Source organism: Sorex araneus, chromosome X, assembly GCF_027595985.1.
Source record: "Sorex araneus isolate mSorAra2 chromosome X, mSorAra2.pri, whole genome shotgun sequence".
Classification (NCBI taxonomy): domain Eukaryota; kingdom Metazoa; phylum Chordata; class Mammalia; order Eulipotyphla; family Soricidae; genus Sorex; species Sorex araneus.
Window position 1 is genome coordinate 251960452 of NC_073313.1, and position 15597 is coordinate 251976048.

The 15597-nt window shown below is 59.5% G+C and overlaps 1 protein-coding gene across 1 annotated transcript in view; it reads right to left on the reverse strand.

Annotated features, from left to right (window-relative positions):
- Positions 1-809: 809 nt before the first annotated feature.
- NHEJ1 (non-homologous end joining factor 1) overlaps positions 810-15597 on the reverse strand; it is a 119697-nt gene continuing 104909 nt past the window's right edge. Inside the window, exons 6-8 of the mRNA XM_055123209.1 lie at positions 6824-6941; positions 5885-5997; positions 810-5607 (exon numbers count right to left, since the gene is read on the reverse strand). Of these exons, the coding sequence (XP_054979184.1) occupies positions 5527-5607; positions 5885-5997; positions 6824-6941 (312 nt within the window). The 3' untranslated portion in view covers positions 810-5526. The remainder of the gene's footprint in view (positions 5608-5884; positions 5998-6823; positions 6942-15597) is intronic.

A 15597-nucleotide genomic window follows, 5' to 3' on the forward strand; every position in this document is an offset into this window, starting at 1 on the left:
ACCTCTCGGGTACTAAGGTGACCACGTGAGACGCCTCCCCCTAGAATCCCGGCGGGGGGGACCCTCGGGGGCCACCACAGAGCTGCCAAGTTTTTCACGGAAGGTTCTGGGATGGAGCGCTCGAGGCATGGGCGTTGCAAGCAGCCCAGGGTTCCCTCCATCACCCTCCTGCAGACAAGTGACCTCAAGCCCTGCGTGGTTCTGCTCAAGAGAGAAAAAGAGCGACATGGAGCCTCTGGCCAGCATGCCCTGGCCTGGACAGCCAGGGCGGTCACAGAGCCCGTCCCCGGAGTGCTCACATGTGCTCTTCTCTCGCTCTTCTCGCCTGCACTCCCTGCGGCTTTGCTACGGCCTTATCCTCTCCATGGAAACTGTTGCTCCTTTTCGATGTATCCATTTTATTTTATTTCTCTTCAGGGGGCCACACCAGGTGGTGCTCAGGGCTCATCCTGGCTCTGTGCTCAGGGATCCACTCGGGGAGCCGTCGATGGAACCCGGGTTAGCCGCGCACGGGGCAAGTGCCCGACCCCGCTGTCCTATCGCTCAGCACCTCTCTTTGTTCCTTTGGGGGGCGCCATAATTCTGGGAGTCCCCTGAGGCTACTGGGCTGGGGTCGAGGCCTCGGACTCGAAGCTCGGCCCCTCGGAACCCGGTGGCTGCCGTGGTGTCTTGCCCAGCGCCACTCACGCCTCCCGAACAGCTTCTTCCTCGGGAGGATTCGCCGAGAGGAGAGACTTTAGGGCAGAGGTCAGACAAAAAAAAACGCACATCCCCGGGGAAGGCCAGACCCAGTGAGCCGCAGGCCAGTGAGCCGCAGGCCGCGCCTGCCCTGGCCGCTCTCCGAGGCAGGCGTCAACGCCACCCTGTTCTTTGGGGGTGGAAGTAACCGAACACAAGAAAAAGATGTGTAGCGAGCACTGCACAGAGGGAGGGGGTAGGAGCAGAAGAGAGGAGCGACCCTATTGCCTTCGGGGGCGGGGGGCGGCGCTCAGATTTCCAGTAACCCCCCCCCCCCGCCACAACTCTGAGCTCTCAGGAGCAAACCTAGTTCTGTAAACAGGAGAAACTGAGGAAGAGTATGAGTGATTGGTCAAGACCAGGCCTCAACCCCGAACCCTGTGCCTGACGCCCTATGGACATGGGCCCCTGTGTCCCTCCCGGCGGGCCGGGAGAAGGGGGCAGGGCAGGGCTATGGGCACCAGGAGGTGGACATGAAGAGGAACAGAAGGAGGGGCCGCCTCCCTGGACCCCCTGAGTGGGTAAAGCAGCCACAGGGCTGGAGCTGGACACAGAGCCCAGGGCCTGGTGCGGGCAAGGCCCCGAATCCGACCCCTGGAGCCACAGGGCCGCTCAGGCACCGCCCCTGAACAAGGCCACACTGACCGGCCTGACTGGTGTCCCTGGGGGTGACCCCCTGGCCGCCTGAGCTCTGCTCAGGGTCCCCTTCTTCTCTTTCTCCCCACAAGGAAGACAGGCGGGTCTGAAGCGCCCGGAGTAGCCCCCCAGAGTAGCCAGGGCCCAGGGCTACAGCAGCCCCCAGCAAGATCCTCTGTCTGACAGCTTCCTCCAGGGGCTGATCCTTCCCGGCCACCTTCTATGCCCAAGGAAGCCAGCGCTGGCGCCCTGGGGCGTGGTGGGAACACGGCCGCCTCAGGCAGTGCCTTCCTCCCTCATGCAGCACTCGGCTTCCCCGTCCGTGATCTGGAACCCGGGCAGAGGCGATAGAAAGAAGGCTCCTGGTGGGAATTTCCAGGATCCGGCGGGGCTCTGCCTTCCTGAGCAGCCTGAGGAGGGGCTGCCCAGCGGGAGTGCCCAGCGCCCAGCACCCCGAGCGAGCAAGCGGCAGAGCCGCCTGGCCCCGGGGGCGTGGGGGAGGGGAGGGGAGGGGAGCGGGCGGCAGGCGGGCCGGCCCGGCGACCTAGGTGGCGCTGTTTCTCTACTTTTTAAGCCAGGCTGCGCAGGGACTTCCTCGAGGTCCCCGCTCCTGCTCCTGGTTTGCTGGCTGGCTCGGGGAAAACCACCTTATATTATTTTTTTTTCTAAAAATACTCCAAAGCAATTGAAAGAGTCCCTTCTCCCACCAGCCAGCCCTGGCCCCAGCCCCGGCCCCGGGGAGCGGGCGGGCAGGCGGGAGGGGTGGGCCACGGCTTTATTAAACACAGGGAAAACTAATATTTACGGAATAAAATTTATGGAGCAGCCACGAGAATTCGACCCTTTTATGTGCATGGGGGGGTGGGGGCTGGGCCGGGCTGGGGGCCTGGGGAGGGGCCCAGCCAGGGGGCAGGGCGGGGATGCAGCCGGCCAGGCCAATTTGTCAAGCCAGGGATTTCCCTGGAGTTGCCCTGATGAAAGCTTCTCACCCACCGCCTGGAGCTTTGGGGGCTGGGGGCGGAGGGGGTGGGGCGTGGGTCTGGGATTTAGGGCCCGAGAAAGGGCACTGAGGGCTGCTTCTCCGGGATGCTTCAGGGGTAACCCCTGGGGGTAAAAGGGGTGGCCGGGGAGGTCATTAGGCAAACACTCTGGTTTCCCTTTTTTGACGTTTGGGCCATACCCCATGGTGCTCAGAGCTTACTCCTGGCCTCTGTGCTCAGGGATCACTCCAGGGACATCCCTGAGATCACTCCTGGGATCACTCCAGGGATCACTCCAGGAATCACCACTGGGATCACTCCAGGAATCACCCTAAAGATCACCCCTGGGATCACTCCAGTGATCACCTCTAGGATCACCTCAGCGATCACCCCAGAGATCAACCCTGGGATCAACGCTAGGGTCACTCCAGGAATCACCCCTGGGATCACTCCAGGGATCACCTCTAGGATCACCTCAGCGATCACCCCGGAGATCAACTCTGGGATCAACCCTAGGGTCACTCCAGGGATCATCCCTTGGATCACTCCTGGGATCATTCCAGGGATCACTCCTGGGATCATTCCAGGGATCACTCCTGGGATCATTCCAGGGATCACCTCTGGGATCACTCCTGGGATCAACCCTAGGGTTACTCCAGGGATCACCCCTGGGATCACTCCAGGCCCCCCAAACCAAAACAAACCCCCAAAGTCACTTTCTCTTGGAACCATGATAAAAGTGGTGCCTACGGGATTTTAAGCCTCGACCCAGGGGGACTCTCAAGCCCTCGATTCCTCTCCCCACTGCCAGCCCCCAGACTGGAGATGGGAGTGGGGGGTTCTCCAGTCTGAGGGGCTGTGCTTCCTCCTAGCTTGCCCCGGTCCTTCCTTTTGGGGGTGCCCTCTGGCCCGGGAGCCAGCCAGGAGAATTGGGCCACCCAAGTGCCCACCCTGATGAGCGGTTCGGTGGGCGTCCCAGTGGTCGCTATGGTGGGGGTGCCCTGTGGGTGGAGAGAGGGCGAGTGAGGACCCCCCCCCAAGAGGAGGCTGACTCATTCGGCCTGACAGTCCTCCCGAGGACCCCCGGTCAGGAAGCTGGAGAGACAGCGCCAGGGGGCAGAGCACTCGCCTGGCACATGGTCAACCCGGGTTCAATCCCTAGCACTGCACAGGGTCCCTGAGCCCCACCCGGCATGATCTCTGAGCCCAGAGCCAGAAACAGCCCCTGAGCACTGCTGGGTCTGGGTCCCGAGTCCCCATAAGTCCCCCTTCAAAAAAAAAAAAAACCCTAATAATGCAGCAAAGAACTCAGCACTCTGCCCTCCCCCCCAGCTGCTACTCAGCGGCCCTCGGCCTTTGCTAAGTCCCTCCGTCACTTCAGGATGCCTCTTCCTGGTGACCGAGTGCCTGGCTCTCCCGAAGCTTATCTGCCAGAGTCAAGTTCGCTGTCTACTCCTGGTGTTCTTTCTTGGATTCACTGGGGGGCATTCCCACGGCCACGCAGGGATAAAGCCCCAGGGCCTTGGCACGGGCTGGGCATGGCCTGCCGAGCCCCCGGTCAGCACCTGTGGTCCTTACAGCCATAAAACACCTTGTTATGGGTGAGATGCTAATCCTCACGGTTCCCCTGCTCCCCAGGAGGGAGGTCAGAACCACCTTGCCACCCCATTGCTGGCGAGAGAGGACGGAGAGCCAGAGGTGCCTCGCCCTTGTAATGATCTAAACCCGGGGAGGTTCTGCCCACCCCCGTCTTCTACCCACACCAGCCCCCCAAGAACACCTGGGTTCTCCTTTCCTCCCCGTCTCCTGAGGGAAACCTGCAGAGGGCCTCACTCACCTAGCAGAGTTGCAGGGGGAACTTGGTGGGTCCTGGTCCACTAGCTGCGGTTTGGCTGGTCAGGAACTGACTTTCTGGGGCTCTGGGGGGGGGACCCTTACCTTTCCCCTGTCCCACACTCCGCCCTGACCCTCCGTGCAGGCCCTCTGGTCCTGGGGAATTTCTGGAGCCACTTCCTGTTCATGGGCCCTGCCTCCTTCCCATCAATCTGCTATTTGAAATAGAGCAAAGGACGGAGGAAAGCAAAATTTCTTTTCTTTTTTTTTTTGCCTTGGTGGGTGGGAAAGTCCCTGGGAGCCAGAAACTTGGAGCCCCTCACAATTCCAGTCACAACTTTTTTTGGCCTTTAGGATTTTGGGCCACCCCCCAAAGGAGGGGCTTACTCCAGGCTCTGTGCTCAGGACTTATTCCTGGCGGTGCTTGGGGGACCATAAGGGATGCCGGGGATCGAACCCAGCATCCGCATGCAAGGCAGACGTGTGCAAGGCAAACGCCCTACCTGGGGGCTGGAGGGACAGTACAGCAGGTAGGGCATTTGCCTTGCACGCAGCCAACCCGGGTTCAATTCCCAGCATCCCACATGGTCCCCCGAGCACCCGCCAGGAGTTATTCCTGAGTGCAGAGCCAGGAGTTTTAACCCCTGTGCATTGCTGGGTGTGACCCAAAAAGCAAACGCCCTACCTGCTGTACTATTGCTCTGGCCCCTCTGATGTCATCTTTGGTGGAAGCAAAGAGGAAATGAGCAAATCCATGCCCGGAGCTGGGCAGAGGGGAGCAGTGGCCCAGAGTGGACGTGCCAAGCGGGACGCTGTGGGAAATCTCAGTTCCCGGGATGTAAGCTGCTGCGGGATTGGGGGAGAAGCTGGAAGCTGGAGAAGGGGTGCCACAAGGGACCAGGGGTCTCCAGGGCCTCCAGAGGGCACAGCAGGGTGGGAGCCGGCACAGTGAAGCGGGAGGGGTGGGCGCCTCGGACCAAGTGATGTCTACCGCAGGAGGGTGCATGCGTGTTTTTAATTCCTCGTTAAAGAGGGGGCTGGGGCTGGGGGCGGGGGCTGGGGGCGGGGGGCGTGGCAAGGCTCAGGACCCCATGGACGGACGCACTCCAGGCTGCCTGAGCGCTGCCCTTCGGCTGGCCTGGCCTACGTGACCAGCGCCCAGGGCTGGGTCCCGGGTCTGGAGAAACGACCCGCCCCTGCCACCTGAAAGAGAGGCGCCTTGGGGACCGCTGCAGACTGGCTGCCGCCTGTGTCTCCACGCCGGCCCCCCGCGGCCCCTGCCCGGGACTCGGGGAGACCCGTCCTCCAGGCTTGGCCTCGGCCGCCGAGGCGGGACGCGCTAACTGAAGAGTCCCCGGAGTTTCTTCCTCTTGGCCTTTGACAGCTGAGGTCTCTGCGCCGGGGCCCCCGACGACGTTCCCTGGGACCATGAGGGAGCCAAGTCAGCAGGGTGGGCAGGCCCAGCTCAGTTAGGCGGGACCCCCACCCCTCCACAACCAACCCCCTGGACGGTCTGCGGGGGGGGGGGGTGCAGGCAGGGGAAGAGGGGGGACTTCTCCACCCAGTCTGGAGGCTGGGCACAGGTCAGCCTTCGACACTGAGCGGGCAGCTGGTGGGGGTGAGGGTGGGGGTGGGGGTGGGGGTGGGGGGGTGTCCAGGTGTGGGACCCCGACCACTCCCAACGGCCCTCAACTCACCGTGGGCTCCTCCCTAGGGGTGGGGGGCGGTGCGGGTGTGCAGTCTGGCTCTTCGGGGGGCTTCGGAAGCTCACCGTCAGTTCCCTGCCAGGAGGGGCTGCCAGGAGTCGTTTCTGAAACCAGAAAGGTGGGGGGAAGGCGGTCATGGGGAGGGTCTCTGCTCGCCAGCACACTGGCATGCGGGCGGACTCCACTCTCTCGCACGGGCCCGCAGGCTGGACTCTCGCCCTGGCCTCTCCGGCCATAGCTGCTGCCCTCAGGCAGCTCAGATTCTCCAGCTCATTCGAGTCGGCACCTCACGTGGTTCGGAGGGAACTGCTGGGAATGACGGAACGTTCTGGAGCCTCACGGGCTCGCCTGGCAGTCACATGGGAGTTGAGGGACTCTTGGTTCAGGGCTAAGGACAATGTTTTCTTTCCCTTTATGGTGGAGCGGTGGGGGCACCCCAAACTCCCAGGGATACTCGGGGGTCACTCCCAACTCAGCACTCGGGAACCACTCCTGCAGTGCGGGGGGGGGGGCGGGGGTCGAACCCGCATGGCAAGTGTCCGGCCCTCCGCACTACCAGAACCGTTTTCAGTTACTCCCAGACCGGACTGGAGTGACAGCACAGCGGGTAGGGCGTTTGCCTTGCACACGGCCGACCTGGGTTCGATTCCTCCGTCCCTCTCGGAGAACCCGGCAAGCTACCGAGAGTATCCCACCTGCACGGCAGAGCCTGGCAAGCTCCCCGTGGCGTACTCGATATGCCAAAAACAGTAACAACAAGTCTCACAATGCAGACGTCACTGGTGCCCGCTTGAGCAAATCGATGAGCAACGGGTGACAGTGCTACAGTGATACTCCCAGACCATGAGGACCACAAACCTAGACCTCCCCCCTCTCCAATTCCAGCCTCCTCCCTCCGGGTCCCTGACCCGATGCCAGGGAGTCACTCACCTGCATCTTCGGGCTTCAGTGCCCCCTGGACCTCTCGTTGGGCGACTGCCACATACAGGCCCTGCAGATTCTCGACAAAGGGCCTCCCGTCCCCAATGCTGCAGGCCTCTGGGAGCTTCTGTCGGGAAGAGCAGCCAGGGACACCGGTCAGGCTGAACCCTCAGAGAAAGGACCCCCCCGCCCCCCGGCAGCACTGGCATCGACCCCAGGACGCTCTCGAGAAGCTGCAGCTGAGAGAAAGCTGGCAGCAAGGATGCCGCAGAGGGGTCCCTGAAAGGCAGCCGGCCCCGGCCCCCAGCCGCCCCTAAGCGTGTGGCTCTGCACTCACGGACCCCACACGTGTTTCCTTCTTCCAAAGGGGCGCCCTGGGGCGGGGAACCCTCTCCCCTACATGGCCCCGAGCTGCACTGATGACGATTTTCCTGACAGGGGTGGGAACCAGGTCACAATCCGAGGGGCATGAAGCTGCCCTCCCCGAAGGGCCTCACGCCTGGACACCAATGATTGGTCAGTGAAGAAAAGAGGCAAGGGGCCGGGGTGACAGCATAGCTGGGAGGTCGCCTGTCCTGCACGCGACCAACTGGGTTCCCTCCCCGGCATCCTGTATGGTCCCCTGAGCACCACCAAGAGCGATTCATGAGCACAGAGCCAGGAGGAAGCTCTGAATACTGCTGGGTGTGGCTCCCCCACCGCAAACAAAAGCAAAAGGGGAGAGGCTGAGAGGCAGTACAGCAGGGGAGGCTTTTGCCTTGCACACAGCTGACCTGAGTTCGATCCCCAGGTCAGCTGTGTGCAAGGGACCCCTGGGCCCTGCCAGGAGTGATCCCTGAGCACAGTGCCAGGAGTCAGTGGGGAGGGCGTTTGCCTTGCATATGGTTGACCGGGGTTCAATTTCCAGCATCCTGTATGGTCCCCCAAGCACTGCCAGGAGCACTTCCTGAGTGCAGAATCAGGAGTAACCCCTGAGCATCGCCTGACCTGGGTTTGATCCTTGGAACCCCATATGGTCCCCTGAACCCTACCAGGTATGATTCCTGAGCACTGAGCCAAGAGTAAGCGCTGAGCACTGCTGTGACCCAAAAAGCCAAAAAAATAAAAATAACAAAAGAAGAAGTTGCAACTTTGAGGATGCAGGGGTGAGGAGGGTGTTCTGCCACACTGACCTGGGCTCTGAGGACCCTCTCATGACTGTCTGAACGTGCCGGTGGCTTTTCAACAGCCACGAGCACTGAGGGTCTCTCCTGGCCCCTGATGTGCTGGGACTTTGGCCTCTGCTCTCTGGCCGGTGGGTCAGAAGCTTTAGGAAAACGCAAGTGATTGGAACTCCCAGGCAGCAATCTGGCTTCCCTACTGCCTCCCAACCCCGTCCCACGGGGCAACACACCCCTCTCTGTGGGCGACACCCACTCCTGTGGGCTGAGGGTCCACCCCAGGCAACGAGTGCCCCTCCAAGAACCTCCGAGAGTGATCCCTGAGCACTGAGCAGGGAGCAGCCCTAAGCACCACTGGGTGCGGCCCCCAAACAAAAGCAATCCCCCCAGACAGACCAAACCAACAGAACCCCTTACTCAAATGGTCCAGACGGACTTCTGCTCCCCGATCCGGATGGTACCCTGCTAGGCTACCCCCCCCCCGCTGCCCCCCGCTGGAACCACAGACAGAGGCAACAGACGGGACCGACCCAGAGAAAGGAGACACCCCAAGACCTCTCAGACTTTCCCTCTTTTGTTCTGGTACCTACCCTCGGAGCACCCTCAAGTCCCTGACATGGACTGTTACACCATCACCCTGGCCAGGGCAGCCCCCTGCAGCGTGACTCCCCTGGGGGGGCCACTTCCCGTGTCCTCTCGTGCCACCCCCCGCTCTGTGAATGCTGGTAGGCGCTGCAGACACAGGGCCTCCTGGGGAGCCCACGTCTCAGGTGGGGGACACCCGAGCACCTTCATCATTAGCCCCCTGACCCCCCGCAGCTAACAGCACATCAGAAAACTCTTATCAAGGCCACAAACTGCCAAAGGGCCACCAAAGTTAATAGAAACAAGAAAATAAAATGGCGTAGGAAGGAAAACTCCAGGGAGAAAGGCTTTCCCTAGACCCCACCCCAAAAATGTTGAACTTTTTTTTTTTTTGCATCCCACCCAGCGATGCTCAGGGGTTTTACTCCTGGCTCTGCACTTCAGGAATTATTCCTGGTGGTGTTTGGGGTACCATATGGGATGCTGGGAATCGAACCCGGGTCGACTGCGTGCAAGGCAAACGCCCTCCCCGCTGTGCTATCGCTCCAGCCCCAATGCTGAACATTTCTGACTGGCTGTGGACAGTGATACAGATGGTTTAGATGCTGGGAGTCTAGTGCGCTGAACAAAGGAAATTAGAGCAAATCCCCTCTTCTCCTCTAGCCTGGGGAGAACCAGCTCTGGTATAAGACTCTCAGGACCAGAGAGACAGATTAGCAGACTCGGGCCCGGCTTGGTGTGCAGAAGGCCCGGGTTCCGCCCCCAACACCACACTATCCCCCAGGTAACCACCAATGGGAACAAACCCTGAGCACAGAGCTGGGAGTAGTCCTGAGCACAGCTGGGTATGGATCCAAAAATAGAGATTATGAAAAATTTCTGAGAGCTGGCAAGAGCACTGTGGAAGAGCAGTGAGTACACGCACCAGAAGTCTGGGGAGGGAGATTGCGATGTTTCCTTTTTCAGGGGATCACACCTAGTGATGCTCAAGGGATACTTCAAGCTCACTGCTCGGGGGACTACGTGGTGCCAGGGATGGAACCCGGGATTCCCACATTCGAAGGCTGCACCCCAGTCCCTTGAGGCATCTCTTTAGTACCTAAACTGCTATTCTATCTTTTCTTTTCCTTTTTCTTTTTGGGTCACACCTGGTGATGCACAGGGGTTACTCCTGGCTCATGCACTCAGGAATTACTCCTGGCGATGCTCAGGGGACCATGTGGGATGCTGGGAATTGAACCTGGATCAGCCATGTTGTGTGCAGGGCAAATGCCTACCCGCTGTACTATCGCTCCAGTCCCTCATCTTTTCAATCAAATTTTCCCCCCTTGGTTTTTGGGCCACATCCAGCGGTACACAGGGTTTACTTCTGACTCTGCACTCAGGGATTACTCCTGGTGGGGTTTGGGGTACTGGGAATTAAGCCCAGGTCGGCTGCATGCAGGGCAAGCAGCCCACCTGCTGACCGCCCCACAATTTTAAACAGAGAATTGAGAGGGTGACGTTTCTTCTGCAAGAATGGAACTGAGGGGCTGGAGTGATAGCACAGTGGGGAGGGCGTTTGCCTTGCAAGCGGCAGACCTGAGTTCAATCCCCAGCATCCCATATGGTCCCCCAAGCACCGCCAAGAGTAATTCCTGAGTGCAGAGCCAGGAGTAACCCCTGAACAATGCTGGGTGTGACCCAAAAATAAAATACTGATACTGATACTGATACTGTCATCCCGTTGCTCATCGATTTGTTCGAGCGGGCACCAGTAACGTCTCTCATTGAGAGACTTATTGTTACTGTCTTTGGCATATCCAATATGCACAGGTAGCTTGCCAGGCTCTGCCATGCGGGCTTCATACTCTCGGTAGCTTGCCGGGCTCTCCGAGAGGGGCGGAGGAATCAAACACGGGTTGGCCGCATGAAAGGCGAAAGCCCAACCACTGTGCTATCGCTCCAGCCCAAAAATAAAATAAAATAAAGCCAGAGAGGTTTATTTATTAAAAAAAAAAAAAGAATGGAACGGAGTGGTGGGACCTAGGTGGGCGAGGGTGAGAGCTCTGGGCTGCCAGCTTGTTGGTGTTTGGTAACTGGCCTCCCCCTTTCTCTTACAAGCATCCCAATTCCGGGCACTGGAGTGATGTACAGCAGGCTGGGCACTTGCCCTGCACGCAGCCAACCTGGGTTTACTCCCTGGCATCCCATATGGTCCCCTGCACCGCCGGGAGGATTCCTGAGTGCAGAGTCAGGGAAAAAAAAAAACAAAAACACAGCTGGGTGTGTCCCCACAACAAAAACAAGCAAAGACTCCCAATTTGGGTGGGTTCAGGAAAGGAGGCATGGTAGTAGCTCTGAGCCTGTGGGTTTGTTCGAAACTGTGAAGGAAGCGACGTTGTTGTAAGACGGGGAGCCACTGAGGCCGAGGAAGCACGACATGGTCCAGGTCACCATTTGGGCTCCCCAGAATCACCCGGGTGCTGCCTGGCAGTGCTGGGGGGAAGGCTTGGACTTGGGGTCTCCCTGGGGGAAGCACATGCTGCACCCCTTCGAGTGGCCGCCCAGGCCCCTGACTCCTGATATTTTGAGGGGGGCCCTCCAGGTGGCACTTAGGGGGCCCCGAGGCCTCTCCCGGCAATTCTCGGCCAGCCAGGCTGGCAGTTCTGTGTGCAGGCGGGAAGGGGACATGCTGCTTGGGTGACGTGGGCAGGGAGTGCTCAGGAACCGTGTCCGGTCATGTAGCGTCCGGCCCTGATTAGGGCTGGCCCACCGCAGAGCACGTGCCTTAGCCCGGGACTATCTCCGACACCTGATTTATTCATGTTGGTTATTTTGTTTTCCTTTTGGGGGGTGTTGGTGGGGGTTTGGGGATATCCAGGTGAGCTCAGGGGCCACGTCTGGCAGTGCTCAGGGGACTGCATGTGGTGCCAGGGTTCCAACCGTTAAGGTGCCGAGGCGAGCACCTTAACTCCCAGACTATCACTCTGGTCCCGGATTTCCAGTTTCTTTCCACTGTTGCTGTTTTGGTGCCACTCTCGACAGTGCTCAGGGCTTACTCTTCGCTCTATACTCAGGGACCAGCCCTGGTGGGGGTGGGGGGACCACATGGGGTTCTGGGGATCAAATCTGGGTGGGCTGCATGCAAGGCAAGTGCCCTTCCTGCTGTGCTATCATCCCTCCAGCTCCCAATTTCCATTTTTTTAGTGATTCTTTTGGGCTTGAGTGAGAGCACAGCAGGTAGCGTGTTTGCCTTGCATGTGGCCGACCCAGGTTCAATTCCTCTGTCCCTCTCGGAGAGCCCGGCAAGCTACCAAGAGTATCTCGCCCGCACGGCAGAGCCTGGCAAACTACCCGTGGCATATTGGATATGCCAAAAACACTAACAATAAGTCTCACCATGGAGACATTCCTGGTGCCCGCTTGAGCAAATAGATGAACGATGGGATGACAGTGAGAGTGACAGTGATTCCTGTGATGCAGGAGAGGAGAAGGGTCAGAGGCAGCTCCAGTAACCGGGTGGCTCCAAGGGCCAGGCGGCTGCGGCAGAGGCGCTGAGGGGCTCAGGTTCTGAAGGTATTTGAACTTGCAGGTGTCAGCAACAGGACTGCTGCTGGAGGGTGTGCAGGGGATAAGGCGAGGGGTGACCTCCCCCAAACCTCAATTAAAACCCTTAAGTCGATGATTGCTGCAATGAGCTCTGGTTCACAGACCAGGCCCAACTCTGGAAGCAGAAGGGTCTGAGAGGAGAGGGGGGACCCTGCAGCTCAGGGGGCTCAATCCCTGGCATCAGAGGTGGTATCCCGAGCCCTGCCAGGAATGAGACTCAGAGAGAAAGGGGAGAGGGACTGGAGAAGAGCATGGCAGGGAGGATGCTGTCTTGCATGTAGCCAACCGGGGTTTGGTCCCCAGCATCCCACATGGTCCCCTGAGCACTGTTAGGAGTTATTTCTGAGTGTAGAGCAAGGAGTGACTCCTGAGCATCACTGAGTATAGTCCACAAAGAGGAGAAAGAGGAGGCAGAGGAGGAGGAGGAGGAAGAGGTGGAGGAGGAGGAGGGAGAGGAAGAAGAAGAAGAAAAAAAAGAAGAAGGAGGAGGAGGAGGAGGAGGAGGAGGAGGAGGAGGAGGAGGAGGAGGAGGAGGAGAAGGAGAAGAAGGAGAAGAAGGAGAAGAAGAGGAAGAAGAAGAGGAAGAAGAAGAGGAAGAAGAAGAAGAAGAAGAGGAAGAAGAAGAGGAAGAAGAAGAAGAAGAAGAAGAAGAAGAAGAAGAAGAAGAGGAGGAGGAGGAGGAGGAGGAGGAGGAGGAAGAAGAGGAGGAGGAGAAGGAGAAGGAGGAAGAAGAGGAGGAGGAAGAAAGAAGGAAAGAAAGAAACTTCAGGGTTGGGGTGCAGGCACCCCTGGATTCAGAAGTGTCACAGAGTCAGAAATAGCCCCAACAGCACACCTGGGTTGTGGCCCAACGTCCTGCCCTGCACCCCGCCCTCAAAGCAAAAGAGAAGTAGACACAAGAGACAGTACAGCGGGCAGGGCGCTTGCCTTGCACACAGCCGCCCTAGGTTAGATTCCCGGCATCCCTGAGCATGTGAGGAGTAACTCCTGAATGCAGAGCCCGGAGTAACCCCTGAGCATCTCTGGCCCCAAAAGCCAAACAAACAAACAAACAAAAGGAAAAGAACCCCCAAGCTTTTTTAAGCTTTGTATTGTATTGGGGGCCTCGAACAGCAATTCTCACCCAAGGGCCACATGACCCCCTGTGACTCTCCAGGATGTCCCAAGGGGGTCACAGGTGAAAATCGCTTCTGTGGAAGTGAGGGAAACAGCATAAGACTGGGGGGGAGGACACTCAGTAGGACAGGGAAGGTGGCGGGAGGGGGGCAGGGCAGAAACAAGGTCAGAAGGAGGCCATGGTGGGAAAAGGGGGAGAAACACCTGGATGTGGACCTCAGGCAACGGAGGATCATAATTAAGGGGGCTCCAGGGCGCGACACGGGCAGCATGGCCACCAACAGCGGCAGCGTCACAGAGTTGGGGGGAAGCAGGTGAGAGGAGTGGGGAGGGGAGGCCCAGAAGCCTGTCCCTTCCCTTGGGAAACCCCCGTCTCACACGGCCCTGGGCAGGACAGAGAAGCTTGGGTTTGTGCCACTCGCTCCCTCGGCTTCTGATTTGGGAGACAGGCAAAGCCCAGCCCGGGGAGCTCACGGCCCCCCCCCATAGCCCCACGCCCTTTTATTTGGGGGGAGGGTCATACCCGGCGATGCTCAGGGGTTACTCCCGGCTCTGCACTCAGGAATTACTCCTGGCGGTGCTCAGGGGACCATGTGGGATGCCGGGGATTGAACCCGGGTTGGCTGTGTGCAAGGCAAACGCCCTCCCTGCTGTGCTATCGCTCCACCCCCCCCACCCTCCCCGCTCTTGGTCTCCTAAGGGGCACTTGGTCCTGAAGCCCATGGGACCTATTTTGTCTTTTGCTTTTGTTGTTGTTGTTGTTGTTGTTCTGGGGCCACACCCAGCAGTGCTCAGGGCTTGTTCCTGAGTCCACACTGAGGGAGGACTCCTGCTGGGGCTTGGGCGGGACCTTAGGAGGGGGTGCCGGGGATCGAACTCGGGTCGGCCGAGTGCAAGGCGAGTGCTCTCCCCTTACAGGGCGTGCAAGTGGCTTCTCTAAGGCTCACTCTCACGCCCCTCTCTGCCGCGTGCAGCGGGATGCTCAGCTCTCTGGCTACGCACACAGAGCACAAACAGCGTCCCCTCAGCACCTCAGGAGACTAAACACGGGCGTCTCCCAAGGCTCCGATAGCCTGCAGGGGAGAAACCGCCCAGTTACCTCAGGACCCTAAGAGAGCGGAAAAAACCGAAGAAAAACAAAACAAAACAAAAAAACCCCAACAAAACCAAACGAGGGGGGGGGAGGGGAAGGGAAGGGGGGGCAGAGAAGGGAGCGAGCGGGGTGGGAGACTGGAGACTGGGGGTGCCGTCCAGGCTACCAGCGGGGTCCTTCCTCCCTTCAGTTTCCCATGCCCCCACCTGAGGCTGCTCCCTCACAGAAGACCCCCTGAATTCTCTCGGGGAACTGTGACGAACCCCCGGAACTGGGGGAGGGTGGGACGACTCCCCACCCCCCGCCCCAGGAGGCCTGGCCTGCTGCCCTTGGCCACTCCAGCGAGGGGGACCAGAGGCCCCTCACTGCCTCTGTGTTTGGTCTGGCCCGCCTCTGTTTGGGTCTGCACGCCTCCCGGCCCAGCCGGCCACCTGCCCCGCTGACCTCGCTGGGCTTGGCCGGCCCCAAGGTCTCAGCACCAGGAGCACTTCGGGTGGGGCTCAGGCCCACCCTGCGCCCCAGATTCTGCAAATTCATTATAGCTCGTCCCCCCTCCCCACTCCTCTCCCCGCGAGCATCAGGTGGGCCACCGAGGCCTTGTCCCTGTTCCCGCCTTGCAGCGGGCACGCATGCTCTCTGGGCTGAGCACCCCAACACCTTCTCTGGGACGGGCTGCCAGAGGAGAATGTTCCGGGGCATCTGGCAGGAGCCACTGGAAGCTCAGTAGAGACGGCGAGATGCAGAGCCCAGAACACTCTGAGATCGAGTCCAGGATTCTTTTTATTTTTTATTTATTTATTTTTGCTTTTTGGGTCACACCCGGCGATGCTCAGGGGTCACTCCTGGCTCTGCACTCAGGAATTACTCCTGGCAGTGCTTGGGGGACCATATGGGATGCTGGGAATAGAACCTGGGTCAGCCGCGTGCAAGGCAAATGCCCTACCCGCTGTGCTATCGCTCCGGCCCCCAAGGCTGGTATCGTCTTTGAGGAGCACTCCTAAGTTGGATATTTGGGAGTTTTCTCTGTGTGCTAGGGACCAGAAAAAGCATTTGTGCCTGTGTGTGTGTGGGTATGTGTGGGTGTGTGGGTGTGGGTGGATCACACCTGGCCACGCTCAGGGGTTGCTCCTAGCTCTGTGCTCAGGCATCACTCCACATGGGGTGCTGGGCATCGAACCCAGGTTGGCCGGGTGCCCTGCCCACTATGCTATCACTCTGGCCCTCAAAGGAGCACTCTG